The sequence below is a fragment of the Ursus americanus genome, chromosome 1 (genome assembly GCF_024610735.1).
Source record: "Ursus americanus isolate L20-20 chromosome 1, mUrsAme1.1.p, whole genome shotgun sequence".
NCBI classification, from domain to species: domain Eukaryota; kingdom Metazoa; phylum Chordata; class Mammalia; order Carnivora; family Ursidae; genus Ursus; species Ursus americanus.
The window spans coordinates 22,868,056-22,884,039 of record NC_142127.1 but is presented as its reverse complement, the minus strand read 5'-3'; the positions used below and the strand labels follow the sequence as shown (position 1 = coordinate 22,884,039).

The following is a 15,984-nucleotide window of genomic DNA, read 5'->3' as shown; positions in this document are numbered from 1 at the left end:
GTAACCTCAAGAACATTTTTTTGATTTTATTAAATTTTTCTGTCTTCCTTCCCTTCATCAAATAATCTTGTGTGGTGCATCTAGATGTCTTTCTCTCACTCATTCATTCCTTCACCTTTTGCAGTCTAACACCCTATCTCTACCTTTGATGGAAATTGCTGTTTCAGTGGTCACCAGGGATGATAACTATGTGAGTTCAGATAAATTACCAAACCTCTCCAAGTTTCAATTTTCTAATCTGTAAAATAGAGATAATGATGATGTTGATAATGATATCATCATCATCATCATCATCATCATCATCATCATCATCATCATAGATAGAACGTAGTCAGTGCCTAGAACACAATATTAGCTTGATGAATGATAACTTTGACTATTAATACTTCTTTCTCTGTAAGATTTGACCTTTCTCTGTAATACATGTCCTCTCTTTGAAACCTTTTCTTATGAACTCTCATATGGATTGTCCTCAATTCATTACCATTTAGATTCCTTTTTTTTTAATGTCACTTTTCGTTGCCTGCGCCTTACACTTAAGGTAAAACAAAACAAAACAAAACAAAACAAAACAACAACAACAAAAAAACCTTGTTGAATGCATAATGTTTTTCAGACATTGTGTAGATTTTTCTCTTATTTGTTTTGCTCCTTCTCATCTTTCTGCAAGGTATTCTTAGCAATCTCTCTGTTCCCAAAGTTTCAACCATCACTTCCAGGTAAATGTTTCCCAAATCCCTATTACTGGAATTCACCCCACACTTCAAACTCATTTTTTTCCCAATGCTATGCTGAACATCCCACTTTTTCTCTGAAGCCAGAAATTTTCCCACATTTCTCTATTTATGTTAAAACATCTTCAATCCCCTAAACATTTGGATTTAAAGCAGAAAGTGCCTTTTGACAGCCTAAATTGTCATCATTTTTTTAGGTCCTACTGATGCTACATCAACAATTTCTCTACCATCACCCATTCAACTCTTTCCACTCACATATCGTAGCATATGGTAAACCTGCATAATCTGTCCCTCAGACCACTGTGTGGGCTACTGTATTTTCCCCTGACAATAATTGGCTTCAATCCATTGTACACATAGCTTTGGCTCCTTCTGACCTTGTAAACTGTAACCTGAGCACATACTTTCCAAAATCTTTCAATGATTCTCCATCGTTTAAGATTAAGAGACACCTCATGAATTAGCAGTCAACATTTCATGAACTGTGACTTTAAACTGCCTTATTATTGCTTCTGGAGCAAGTCCCACCCTTTCCTGACTTTATGACTTTACATAGAGTTCCCCATGTGTTCAAAATGGCCATTGAAAATCACCCATTAAACTCAGTATACTTGGTTCTGTGTATATAGTTCTGATGAAAATATGTACATATAGCTATACTATTAAGAAAATAATGATTAGCATAAAATAAGGAATACATATCCAAAATAGAATTTTATAGTGGATTTACTCAGAAATGGAGAGAAGACCAAATTAGAGTTGATTTACTTCAACCATCTATGCCCTGGCATATTCTTGTTGAGTAGCAAGAGTAGTCAGCATGCTTCTAAATTATCTCTCTTTTTCTGTTTTACTTGCCTTTTGTTTTGCAGAGGGTATATTAAGACTGTATACTTTAGTCAGCTGTCTATATGATTTTTTTTTTCTGTTTCCATCTGTAATATTCACTGGCACCCTTCAAGACCCCTTTCCAATAACATCTCAGTAAATCTTGTTCTCAACCTTCCAGACATATATATTTTCTACCTTTTTGAAATTCCATGGCATTCTGTGATTGTTATATGGCTTTTATCTTATTCTTTTTTTTTTTTTTTAATATGGTCAGTGTAGAACATTTGTCACTACTAAACTTAGTACTCCACAAGGTCAGAAATTTGTCTTTCCCATCTTTCTACATTCTTCAGTAGCTAGGCAAACACTTTATACTCAATTAATAATTGCTGAATTGAATTGAAGCCAATGTTGTTAGAGAAATAAATAGGTATGTAGTATTAAAATTCAGTAGTGTAAAAACTTTTTGAAAGATTGAAATTTAAAAAGACATTATGCTTATATTGAGTAAATCCATTTGGGTTTTCTCAAACATTCACTTCTTTTCATATCCATAGTCTTTTTTAAAAAAATGTTTATTTATTTACTTGAGAGAGAGAAGGAGAAAGAGCACAAGTGGGGGAGGGAAAGAGGAAGAGCAGTCCTCAAGCAGACTCCCTGATGAGCATAGAGCCTGACACTGACACCTTGAGATCATGAGTGGAGCCAATCAAGAGTTGGATGCCCAACCAACTGAGCCACCCAGACACACCCATACTCATATATATTTTTTAAAGATTTTACTTATTTATTTCAGACAGAGAGAGAACAAGAGAGAACATGAGCGGGGGTGGGGAGGGGCAGAGGGAGAAGGAGAAGCAGACTCCCTGCCAAGCAAGGAGCCTGACATGGGGGTTGATCTTAGGGCCCGTGAGATCATAACCTGAGCTGAAGGCAGATGCTTAACTGACAGAGCCACCCAGGTGCCCCAAAACTCATATTCTTAATATTAACTGCCAGTCACATCCCAGGAACAAAATTATCCTGTTATAACATATGATGTATTTTATTGATATAATAATGAGTCAAGCAGTTTACAAAATGATAAATCTATTTTTTGAAATGGCCAAAATAGTTTAACAGAGAAAGAGAAACTCTAGAATTGATCATGTAATTTTATTTTGGAAAAACAGTACAATTTCTAATGATTCCAGAAACTCTTAGTTTCCCTATAGCTGTTGACTTTGTACTGGCTTTTATCCTAAACTATCTATTTCAACGAGCACAACTAAAAATAGTCCTTATAATGTCCTCACTATGCGTGTTTATGTTTGCATATGTGTGTGATTTCACTAGTTGTCATAATACCAACATACTGATTATTATTTCTGTTTGTTGTTGCTGCTTTGTTACTTGTCCATTCCTATTCTCTTTGCTCAAAGGGCAAAACTGCAGTTTCCATAACATTTTTGTACACATAGTTATCAATAGAAAACATCATTATAAATAGGTCAGAAAAGATTACGTAAAAACTCAACTTTATAATAAATACCTATTTTCAGCATGTAATTTTAAAGTATAGTTAGTAAAGACAATGTAATTTACTTGATTATCTGAACTTAAATGTGAACATTTAAAAGTTATTTTTAAAGATTTTATTTTTTTAGTTATTGGATACTTATATTTTCTATAACACATTTTAATATTATTAATCTTTTTTTTTTCATTTTCATAATACAAATTTGCCCTAAGTCTCAAGTTTCTTATATATAATGGAGGGAGTTTAAACAAGGAAATATGTAATATTTATTCTTTCAAAATATTACACCCAATGACTTGACTATGTAAGGTTTTGTTTTAATATGAATCAAGTAAAAATCAACATTCTTTAAACATACTTACTAAGATATTTGCTTTTAGGTTTTCCCCAATTAATTGTCATGAATTAGAAATTTAAACTTATACCTAGTATACCCTGTTAATCCACATTTTTGCAAGTATTAAAACCAAACAAGAAAGGGAGAAGCAGTTGCATTTCAAGCATCCCCTGAAAAATCAGGGAGAGGAGAGAGCTATCTAAACTTGTAAATTTTATCTAAAATACTTATTCATATCTCTGGTAACATAGTCTGAGTTAAAATTACTAGTCATTTGAATATGATTTTCGTTTACTTTTTCCAGGCAGCATTTAGGTCAGGGATAGAAAATAGGTCTTACTGCTGTTCTGACTCTAAAAGATTGATAATGGTTTATGGACATGCTTGTTAAAACAATTCTAAGATTATTCTAGAGTAAGCAATTAATCATATCATAGTAGACAGTCTGAAAAAAGAAAGAAAGGAAAGGAAATTGCATCTTGATTTACCAACAAAAATAGAAATTATTCTAATAATCTTAAACTCTCCTTTCATTCTATTATACTTGCAGATGACCCCCCTACAATTTATTACTTAAGTACAGAATGCCATATTTTAGGCTAAAATTATATGTCATGAATTGACTTTGTCCTGCTAACTACATTATAAACTCTTTAGTGACAGGGAATGGGTTTTAGGACTTTCTTAGATTTCCTAAAGTTCCTAGGGAAGTGAAGGTCACAGAGTCACCTCAACATAGAATTTTCATAATGCATCTGTAGAAACTATCAAACTTTATCTCACATGTGTATACATTTCATCATCATCATTTTAAAAATTAGCTCATTTTTTTTGAGGGGGGAAGTCATGCAGAAATATGGTAGAAGGAAAATAAATAGCACAAATGGATTTAGTGAAAAATTCTCCTCTCCTACACTAGTTTTCCAGCATCTCAAGTCTTCCTCACCAGAGGCAATAACTGTTTCTTATGTAGCCTCCCAGAAAGAATTCATGTAGAGACAAACCTGTCCATACACTTCTATTGATATGTGTATGGAATTATAGTCCTAGATATTGGTAATCACATAAATATCTTCTAACATATAAGAAAACCTACCATGCACTTGGTTTTGTGCCTTTTTTATTGGTATGTTTTGGAGATTGTTTTATATTACCTTTTGCAGAATTATCTCATTCTTTTTCACTCAAGTGTATAATTTCAATTCATGGATGCATTGTAATTGATGTCACCAGTCTTGAAATAATGATTTAAGCAGTTATCAGTCTTTTGCTAATATATACAAAGCAGCAACACATGTCTTTGAATTGCATCCTTGTCCATTTGGGCAAACCTGTTAATGAGAAAAAATCTAAAATTAGAACTACTTTGGTGAAGAATTGATGCATTTATTCTTTGCTAGATTTCATAATATTGTCCTAGACAGATTATTCCCATTTGCAGCCCCCTCAACATTGGGGATGTTGCTCACAACCTTGCCAAATCTATCATTGCATTATCCAATTTTTAAATCTAAACCAGTCTGATAGAGGGGAAAAAATGGAATCAAATTGCTGTTTTAGTTTACTTTTTCATTAAAGATTTTTTTAAATAATTTTTATTTTGTTATATTAGTCACCATACTGTACATCCCCAGTTTTTGATACAATGTTCCATGATTCATCATTTGCGTATAACACCCAGTGCACCATGCAATATGTGCCCTCCTTAATACCCATCACCAGCCTATCCCAATCCCCCATCCCCCTCCCCTCTGAAGCCCTCAGTTTGTTTCCCAGAGTCCACAGTCTCTCATGGTTCATTCCCCCTTCTGTTTACCGCCCCCCCTTAATTCTTCCCTTCCTTCTCCTACCAATCTTCCTATTTCTTATGTTCCATAAATGAGTGAAACCATATGATAACTGTCTTTCTCTGCTTGACTTATTTCACTTAGCATAATCTCCTCCAGTCCCATCCATGTTGCTGTAAATGTTGTGTAATCGTTCTTTCTGATGGCCGAGTAATATTCCATTGTATACATGGACCACATCTTCTTAATCCAGTCATCTGTTGAAGGGCATCTTGGCTCCTTCCACAATTTAGCTATTGTGGACAATGCTGCTATGAACACTGGGGTACGTATGGCCCTTCTCTTCACTACATCTGTATCTTTGGGGCAAATACCCAGTGATGCAATTTCTGGATCATAGGGTAGCTCAATTTTTAACTTTTTAAGAGACCTCCACACTGTTTTCCAAAGTGGCTGTACCAACTTGCATTCCCAGCAACAGTGTAAGAGGGATCCCCTTTCTCCACATCCTCTCCAACATTTGTTGTTTCCTGCCTTGTCCATTTTTGCCATTCTAACTGGTGTAAGGTGGTATCTCAAGGTGGTTTTGATTTGAATTGCCCTGACGGCTAATGATTATGCACATTTTTTCATGTGTCTGTTAGCCATTTGCATGTCTTCATTGGAAGAGTGTCTGTTCATATCTTCTGCCCATTTTTTGATTTGATTATTTGTTTCCCGTGTATTGAGTTTGAGAAGTTCTTTGTAGATCTTGGACACTAGTCTTTTATCTGTAGTGTCATTTGCAAATATCTTCTCCCATTCCATGGGCTGCCTCTTAGGTTTTTTTTGACTGTTTCCTTGGCTGTGCAGAAGCTTTTTATCTTGATGAAGTCCCACAAGTTCATTTTTACTCTTGCCTTTGGAGATGTGTCATGAAAAACGTTGCTGTGGCCGATGTCAGAGAGGTTGCAGCCTATGTTCTCCTGTAGGATTTTGATGGATTCCTGTCTCACATCAAGGTCTTTCATCCATTTGGAGTTTATCTTTGTGTATGGCATGAGAGAGTGGTCAAGTTTCATTCATTTGCAAGTAACTGTCAATTTTCCCAGCACCATTTATTGAAGAGACTGTCTTTTTTCCACTGGATTTTTTTTCCTGCTTTGTCAAAGATTAGTTGCCCAAAGAGCTGAGGGTCCGTTTCTGGTTTCTCTATTCTGTTCCATTGGTCTATGTGTCTGTTTTTGTGCCAGTACCTTGCTGTCTTTGTGATCACAGCTTTGTAGTATAGCTTGAAATCCAGCAACGTGATGCCCCAGCTTTGTTTTTCCTTTTCAACAATTCCTTGGCTATTCGGGGCCTTTTCTGGTTCCACACAAAGTTAAGGGCTGTTTGTTCCAGTTCTTTGAAAAATGTCATTGGTATTTTCATCGGGATGGCATTGAAAGTGTAGATTGCTCTGGGTAGCATAGACATTTTAACAATGTTTATTCTTCCGATCCATGAGCATGGAATATTTTTCCATCTTATTGTGTCTTCTTCAATGTCTTTCAAGAGTGATTTGTAGTTTCTAGAATATAGATCCTTTACATCTCTGGTTAAGTTAATTCCGAGATAACATATGATTTTTGGTGCTATTATAAATGGAATGGATTCCCTAATTTCTCTTTCTTCAGTCTCATTGTTCGTGTATAGAAATGCAACTTTTTTCTGAGCATTGATTTTGTATCCCGCCACATTACGGAATTGCTCTATAAGTTCTAGTAGTTTGGGGGTGGAGTCTTTTGGGTTTTCTCTATAGAGTATCATGTCATCTGTGAAGAGAGACAGTTTGACTTCTTTTTTGCCAATTTGGATGCCTTTTATCCCTTTTTGTTGTCTGATTGCTGTTGCAAGGACTTCTAGTACTATGTTGAATAATAATGGTAAGGGTGGGCATCCTTGTCGTGTTCCTGATCTCAAGGGAAAGGCTTCCAGCTTTTCCCCATTGAGAATGATATTCGCTGTAGGCTTTTCATAGATGGTTTTTACGAAATTGAGGAATGTACCCTCTGTCCCTACACTCTGAAGGGTTTTAATCGGGAAAGGATGCTGTATTTTGTCAAATGCTTTTTCTGCATCAATTGAGAGCATCATATGGTTCTTGACTCTTTTCTTGTTGATATGATCTATCACACTGATCGATTTGCAAATGTTGAACCACCCTTGCATCCCAGGGGTGAATCCCACTTGGTCTTGATGGATAATCCTTTTAATGTACTGTTGGATCCTATTAGCTAGGATCTTGTTGAGAATTTTGGCATCCATATTCATCAGGGAAATCGGTCTGTAATTCTCTTTTTTGATGGGGTCTTTGCCTGGTTTGGGGATCAAGGTAATACTGGCCTCATAGAATGAGTTTGGCAGTTTTCCTTCTGTTTCTATTTTTTGAAACAGCTTCAGGAGAATAGGTATTATTTCTTCTTTGAATGTTTGGTAGAATTCCCTGGGGAATCTGTCAGGCCCTGGACTCTTGTTTTTCAGGAGGTTTTTGATCACTGCTTCAATCTCTTCATAATTAATTTGTCTGTTTAAATAATCAATTTCTTCCTGTTTCAGACTTGGTAGTTTATAGGTTTCCAGGAAAGCATCCATTTATTCCAGGTTGTTTAATTTATTGGCATAAAGCTGTTGATAAAAGTTTCTGATCCTTCCTATTTCATTGGTATTGGTTGTGATATCTCCCCTTTCATTCATAATTTTATTAATTTGGGTCCTTTCTCTATTCTTTTTGAATAAGTCTGGCCAGTGGCTTATCGATCTTATTTATTCTTTCAAAGAACCAGCTTCTAGTTCTGTTGATCTGCTCTACTGTGCTCCTGGTTTCTAATTCATTGATCTCTGCTTCTTGAAGTGAGAATATAAAAGCTGCATTTTAGATTTTTCTATTCTCTTGAGTGAGGCTTGGATGGCTATGTATTTTCCCCTTCGGACTGCCTTTGCAGTGTCCCACAGGTTTTGGACTGATGTGTTTTCATTTTCACTGGTCTCCAAAAATTGTTTAAACTGATTTTTAATTTCCTGGTTTACCCAATCATTCTTGAGCAGGATGGTTCTTCATTTCCAAGTGTTTGAGTTTCTTCCAAATTTTTCCTTGTGATTGAGTTCCAGTTTCAAAGCACTGTGGTCTGAGAATATTCAGGGAATAATCTGTCTTTTGGTATCGGTTGAGACCTGTTTTGTGACCCAGTATATAGTCTATTCTGGAGAAAGTTCCATGTGCTCTCTAAAAGAATGAGTATTCTGTTGATCTGGGGTATAGTGTTCTATGTATATCTATGAGGTCCATCTGGTCCAGTATGTCTTTCAAAGCTCTTGTTTCTTTGTTGATTTTCTGCTTAGGTGATCTGTCTATTGCTGAGAGTGGAGTGTTGAGGTCCCCTACTATTAACGTATTATTATCTATATGTCTTTTTATTCTGGTTAAGAGTTGGCTTGTGTATCTAGCTGCTCCCCTGTTGGGGGCATAGATATTTATAATTGTCATATCCACTTGTTGGATACATCCTTTAGGAATAATATAGTGTCCTTCTGTATCTCTAACAACAGTCTTTAGTTTAAAATCTAATCTGTCTGATATGAGAATTGCTACCCCAGCTTTCTTTTGAGGTCCATTGGCATGAAAAATGGTTTTCCATCCCTTCACTTTCAGTCTGGATGTATCTTTAGGTTCAAAATGAGTCTCTTGTAGACAGCAAATGGATGGGTCATGTCTTTTTATCCAATCTGCAACCCTGTGGTGTTTTATGGGAGCATTTAGGCCATTCACATTAAGAGTGATTATTGAGAGATGTGATTTTAATGATGTCATGTTGCCTGTGAAGTCTTTGTTTCTATAGATTGTATATTTCTGTTCTGTATCCCTCTTGGGGCCTTTTTACTTTTATAGAACTCCCCTTAATATCTCATGTAGGGCTTGTTGTGTTGTTATGAATTCCTTCAGTTTCTGCCGATTCTGGAAGGTCCTTATCCCTCCATCAATTCTGAATGACAGCCTTGCTGGATAAAGGATCCTTGGCTGCATGTTTTTCTCAGATAGACCTTTGAAAATACCTTGCCAACCCTTCCTAGCCTGCCAGGTCTCTGTACACAGGTCTGACGTTATTCTGATATTTTTCCTCTGTATGTGAGGATTTTCTTCTCCTTGGCCACTTTCAATACTGTATCCTTGGATCTAATATTTGCAAATTGCACTATGATGTGACGTGGTGTAGGTCCAATCTCATCGACCTTGGGAGGGGTCCTCTCTGCCTCTTGGACATGAATGGTTGTTTCCTTTGCCAGACTAGGGAAGTGCTCAGCTACAATTTGTTCAAATATCTCTTCTAGGCCTCTCTCTTTCTCCACCCACTCGGAGATGGGATGATTCTGACATTGGAGCGTTTCACTGAGTCAGTAATCTCCCGTAATCTACATTCTTGAGATTGGATATTTTTGAGTCAAGTTTCTGTTTTAACTTTCTCTTCTACCATCCCATCCTCCAATTCACTAATTCCTTCTTCTGCCTCATTTACCCTGGCTGTCAGAGCGTCTAGTTTAGACTGCATTTGATTGATAACATTTTTAATTTCTGCCAGATTCGCTCTCATTTCCACCCTTAGAGATTCTATATTCTCGTTAATATGTTCATTAATATTTTTTTCAATCCTACACATTGTCTTGACCATTGTTACTCTGAACTCCATTTCTGACAATTTGGTTATATCCATATCCATCAGTTCCGTGGCAGAGGCCACAGACTCATTATCTTTTCTTTGCTGGGGGGGATTTCTCCTCCTCGTCATTCTGATGAGGAGAGGTTGGAGGGATGCCCAGAGCCAAAGTATTGACCAGGACCCAGGCAGTGTGCGCTTGTTTTATAGGGACCTTAGGGATGTGGGCTTCTTGATTTTTCAGCCTGCCTTCTGGGTGAGGGGTCTGCGACACTGATACTCAGGCAATCCTGTTTGGGTAGAGTCGCCCTGTCCCCTGCAAGGGGGGATGGGGATGGGCACAATGTGAGCCGGTATTTCTGGGCTTTTGTTCTCTGGCGGCTTTCCCTGGAGGTTTTCTGTGACTCTTCTGAGAGTCAGAGCAGCAGTGGCCGTATCCTAGCCTCTGTCTCAGAACAGAGAGATCGCAGTCCACTCTCCACTGAGCTCTCTTGGCCACTTTAACTCTGTTTCTGTCGGTGCTGCTAAAAACCCTGCCGCGTCCCAGTTTGTGCGCCCCACAGCCGCTCTTCCAGCCCTCACTTCCAGGGTGAGCACGTCTCTGTCCTTTGTGCTTCTAACACTGCCAGCCGCCCCCGGTTCCCACACGTGCTCCCAAGCTTCCTGTTTCAGTGTGGTTCTCATGTGTTCTGGGGCTTCGGTTTTCAGACTGGTCGTGCACATGCTCCCGAGCTCCGGGTATCAGTCCGGTTCAGTGAGCGCTCCAGAGCTCCGGTTTTCAGTCTAGTCGCATGCGCTCCTGAGCTCTGGGTTTCAGTCTAGCTCGAGCATGCGTTCCAGAGCTCCAGTTTTCAGTTTGGATGTGCGCATGCTCATGAGCTCCCGGTTTTAATCCCGTTCCAATGTGCGCTCCGGAGTTTCGGTTTTCAGTCTGGTCACATGCACTTTCCCAGGTTCACAGTCTCAGTCCGCTCTCTAGCGGGTGCAGGTCTGGGAGTGCGGCCTGCTCCCCAGTGCAAGTGGCTACTGCTTCCTAGCGCCCGAGCATGTTGGCTCCCTCCCCCTTCCGTTTATCTTCCGATATCTGTGTGGGGATTCACGGCTCCCCGCTTCGTACCTCAATATTCAGAGCTGGAGATGTTCCTTTGTACAGATCCAGATGTGTCTTCCTGCGTCTCAGGCTGATTTCGTGGGTGATCAGGATGGCCCGGTAGATATCCAGCTCGACTCAGGGGGCCAGCTGAGAAAGGGGTCCCCTACTCTTCCGCCATCTTTTCTCCTCCTTGCAGAAAGTGGTCGCTTTTCTGTTCATAGAGTTTCTGCTACTCTTTTCTTCGTTCTCCAGTTGCGTTCATAGGTATTCAGAATGGTTTGGTAGCTCTCTAGCTGAATTCCTGGGACCAGATGAACTTTAGGTCTCCTGCTCCTCTGCCATCTTGGAACCGGAACCCCTTAAAAGATATTTTTGATCACTGTATGTTTGTAAGTCATTATTGATTCATTGTGAATTTTGCAATTGTATTGGTTTATTGATCTTTCTTTATTTGCAAGAGCCCTTTTATATTTTAAAGAAAAAGAGCCCCTTTTTCAAATACAATAATTTTCCTGGTTTACCAACTTTGTTTTGAATTTATAGATGGATAATATAGTTACAATGTGGAATCAAAAGTATTTGTGAAATTAAGTTTATAAATTTGCCCTTTATGTTTTCTGGATTTGTGTAATGAACATTTCAAACTTTTGTTGTTTTTTTTTTTTTCATATTTGTTTTATTCTGGAATGTGTGTATTTATTATTGTTATTTTAAAATGATTACTTCTTTGATCTACTTAGAATATATTTTAGTGTAAGGATCAAGATTCAGCCTTTTTCTTTTCCCCTCCAAATGGCTAAGCAGTGTTCCTAACATCACCAATTTTGTAATTTCATTATCTTTACTATTTTGAAAAGCCAATTTTTGTATATTAAAAACATATTCTAGGCAGGTTAGTATTTGATATCTCTATTCTATTCAATTGTTGATGTGTTGATTGATATTCTGTTAAAAATATTTTGACACTATTACTTTAAAGTACTTCTAAATAGTTGGCATTTACAGTTCCTACTCATCAATTTTCTTCTCTTTTTTTTGAAGACTCCAAATGTTATTTGCATTTTTATTTTCTTAAATTTAGAATAAGCTTATAGGATCTTAATAATATTGCTATTATTTTATTGGGATTAATTTTGGGAAAAGTATTTTACAGCTATAAATCTTCTGTAAGACCAAAGTATATCTTTATCCAAGACTTCTTTTGGGTTTGTTTGTTGACTTTTAAATTTTCTTCATATAAATTCTATACAGTTCTTGTGTAGTTCAACCTAAATACTTTGTTTTATAGTAGATTTTTAAATCTATCATCAACTATAGTCTGTTTAGATATAAAACCTATGGGTTTCTGTATAATTTTTGAAACTAGCTATCTATTTTTTTGAATTCTTAGTTTCTTACACCTCTAATTCGTTTTTATTGATTTTATGATTATATGATTATATTAACTTCCTGCAATGATACTCTTCTAATGTTATATCTCATTTATTTCTGTTATCCAATTATATTAGATAGTATTTCCTGAACAGTATAAATAATAACACTCTTAGTTTTATTTATGATGTAAAGGCAAAAATTTGTAATGTTTCTCCATTTATTTCAAATTGATCAGTGAAGTATCCATCATTTCTTATTTTCATCAATAATTAATGTTGATTGTAAAATGTATTTATATTAACTATGGAACTGATCATTTGTGCTTTTTTTTTCTTATTTGGCTTAATAGTATGGAAAAGTTTTGATGTATTTCTGCAAATGAAACATCATTTCACCAATATTTTGATTATTTTAAAATTTAGTAACCTTTAAGGTTAACACAGACATCTGAATACATAAAGACTCTGGCATATACAATCTAGTATTTTTCTTTTCCCTTTCATATGCCCTACTCCTTTTATGAGTTGTTGGTGTACAGTCAGCTAATAACCAGTACTTATCTTCAATCCATTTTTTATTCACGTTGCATCATAATATTGCATAATCCAGAAAAGATAATTAATTAGAAGAAAAATGTAATCATTCTGGAAAGGAGGAACAATGTAGAGTGAAAAAAAGATGGATGTAGACTGGCCATTGCTTTCTCTGCATTTCACATTATTACTTTTGAAAACTGCTAGCTAAACAATAATTATTTTTTTCCTTTCAAAGTCAGTAAAGTCATATTTCCATAACTTCTCTCTATATATACCCTAGCTACCAAAATGTTTAATAACATTTTATATTCTTTTATGAAAGGGAAGATACATGTCTAGGTGTGAGGAAGAGTTCAGGTCTTGGGGTTATAAATGTAAACAGAAGGGCATTTTCTCCTGTGAAATAAATTGTTTGTTTAAATTTAGGGCTGCAAAAGCCACTGATAACATTTACCTGAATTTAGGTCTCTAAAAGGGACTTACATACAAATGTCTGTTTTTTGTTTTTAAAAGTATCATCACAAAACTTTCAATTAGTCCACAGACAATAACTTGAAACCAAGGAAAATATTAAGGCTTTAACGCTAAGATCACTTTAACAAGGAGTGCGAGAGCTACCCAAATACTGTCATGAAAATAAACTGTCAAACTATCGGCAAGTAGATTTTTTGCTATTAGGACATATTTCTGCCTCTGACTGAAGACGGTAGTGACTATTCATTATGTCAGTGACTTAATTACAACAATCAGATGGATGATGTTTCTGTTTCCTTAAGGGAGATGCATCAACAAAGCATGGATATGTGATGGAGATATTGACTGCGAAGATCAGTCAGATGAAGATGACTGTGACAGTTTTTTATGTGGACCACCCAAGTATCCTTGTGCTAATGACACTTCAGCCTGCCTGCAGCCGGAGAAGCTCTGCAATGGGAGAAGGGATTGTCCGGATGGGTCTGATGAAGGCGATCTCTGTGGTAATGCATATTTCACTGATTTGCTTCTTTCTGGAGACTAGACACATTAGTCCACTTGCTGATACTTATGGTAACATACGTTCCTTCCATTTGTTCCCTTTAAATGTAACATTTACCATTGAACACTAGTTCCATTTTTCAGGGACTGTAAGTTTATTAAAAGTTTTTAAAATATGAATAGAAATTTCTGAAAATGAAGCAGAAAAGTCTGGACTATAGCCAACTAACTTAATTGTATAATTGTGCTCATCATTTAGATCTCTGGATGCTTAATGCTGTTTCCACAATTAAACTGATTATTTTTTTGTCAGTGAGTCATTCAAAACAAGAGAACCTTCTTATTACGGACCTATGGGATGGAGTTTACTACCATCCAGTGGATTTTATCATACCTTCCAATCATTACAATAGAAATATTTTTTAAAAAGAGGAAAAGAAAGGAAGAGATTGAATAATAAAACCAACTGAATATTATTCAGGTTTATATAATTTTCTCTGAAGTTTTTAGTCCTCTTACAATAGCTTTCTTTGGCATGCTGTATCTAGTTAAAATGATGATTTCAATCTGATAGCTTTTGAGCTCTGAAATCACTTTTGACTAGTTGTCTTTTTATGCCAACCAGAACATATAAAGAAAATTACATTTCCTTCTCTGTGGGGAGATCAGACATTTAGCAAGGAGATTTTCAAAATATGTTTTCTAGATAATACTGAAGGTGACATCAATAGAGTAATGAGGAAGGGTTTACCGAATGATAAGAACAATAATGATGTGACTGGGGACTGAGAAAATGACTTTAGGAAATGATGAAGCTACCTAATTGAAAATAGAAAAGACAACTACATTTAAGCCTCAAGTTATCATATTTTGATCTGAATTGAGCACTAGTAGAATTCTGAGTGATAAAAAAAAAACTGTTATTGTGTTTTAAATTTATGTAATAAATGTCCTTTCTTCCAAAGAGTATGTGATTCTATAAAATAACCTTGAAACAGTAACTGCAACAGTCTTCATTCAGTGATGCTAAAATTTATTTTTTATTTATTTATTTATTTATTTATTTATTTATTTATTTATTTATTTTTAAAGACTTAGTTATTTTTAGAGAGAGTGAGAAAGAGAGAGAGAACAGGGGGAGGGGCAGAAGGAAAGCAGAGAGAGAATCTCAAACAGACTCCCCAATCAGCACAGAGCTCCACACAGGGCTTAGATCTCACAACCCTAAGATCATGACCTGAGCCAAAATTGAGTCAGAACTCCTAAACAGCTGAGCCACCCAGCTGCCCCTCTGATGCTAAAATTTAAACAGAAAGATTCAATCTCCACCCCCCCAAAATAAAATTAAACAACTAATACAAGGTAACAGACTTAGTTTATCTGTATTTACTTCTTTTTCTCCCAGCTTATTCTCCGTTATGGAGTAGATTGGTGGATGGAAATATCTCTTGCATTACAATATGTGAGGATTGCTCATGAAGGTTGTAAGAGCAATTCTGAAAGAAGGAAATTATCGGTACTCTTAAAATTGAAAATGTGTAAATACAGAAAAAATCGAGATTTTGACAGATTTAAATTCTGTTCTTCAATTACTTCAATTAAATCACCTAGGCAGGTAACTTAATTTCTTGAAATGTCAGATTCCTCATAACAAAAATGGAAATGATGATATTAATCAGGAAATTATGGTAATAATGCCAGATGTATTACATGTGTTGAAAAAAATTAGTGCTTTTCTCCCTTTTCTCAACCTTCAGGTTAAATGAAGGCAAAGAAGACAAAATACAATCATTAAGAAAAATGAAAATAATGTTATGAAAACACAGCCTTATTTTCCTATCCTCTGCTCTCTGAATTAGTAAAATAAGAGAGCAAAGAGGATTTCTTCTGAATTTATTTCTTTGTTTACCTCAAGACTGAAAATTGCTTCTTACTATCAAGCCACTATATTCATCAGCTTGGGAAACTTGCTCAAACATTTTAAAAGATTAGCGTATGAAAGAGGTTACAATAAAGCTAGGTGTGAACATAACAGAGAAGATAAAAAAAAAACAATTCTCTCCTGCTTATGGCATACCGAAGTCCTATACTGTCCCCTTCATGAGGTGAAGTTGAAGGAAAGTTA

The 15,984-nt window shown here is 36.1% G+C and overlaps 1 protein-coding gene across 1 annotated transcript in view; it reads left to right on the top strand.

Annotated features, from left to right (window-relative positions):
* The window catches only part of LOC148110721 (low-density lipoprotein receptor-related protein 1B-like), an 851,096-nt gene that overhangs the window by 822,496 nt on the left and 12,616 nt on the right, over positions 1 to 15,984 (top strand). The window contains exon 22 of the mRNA XM_087861868.1: positions 13,661 to 13,861. Within this exon, the coding sequence (XP_087717994.1) occupies positions 13,661 to 13,861 (201 nt within the window). The remainder of the gene's footprint in view (positions 1 to 13,660; positions 13,862 to 15,984) is intronic.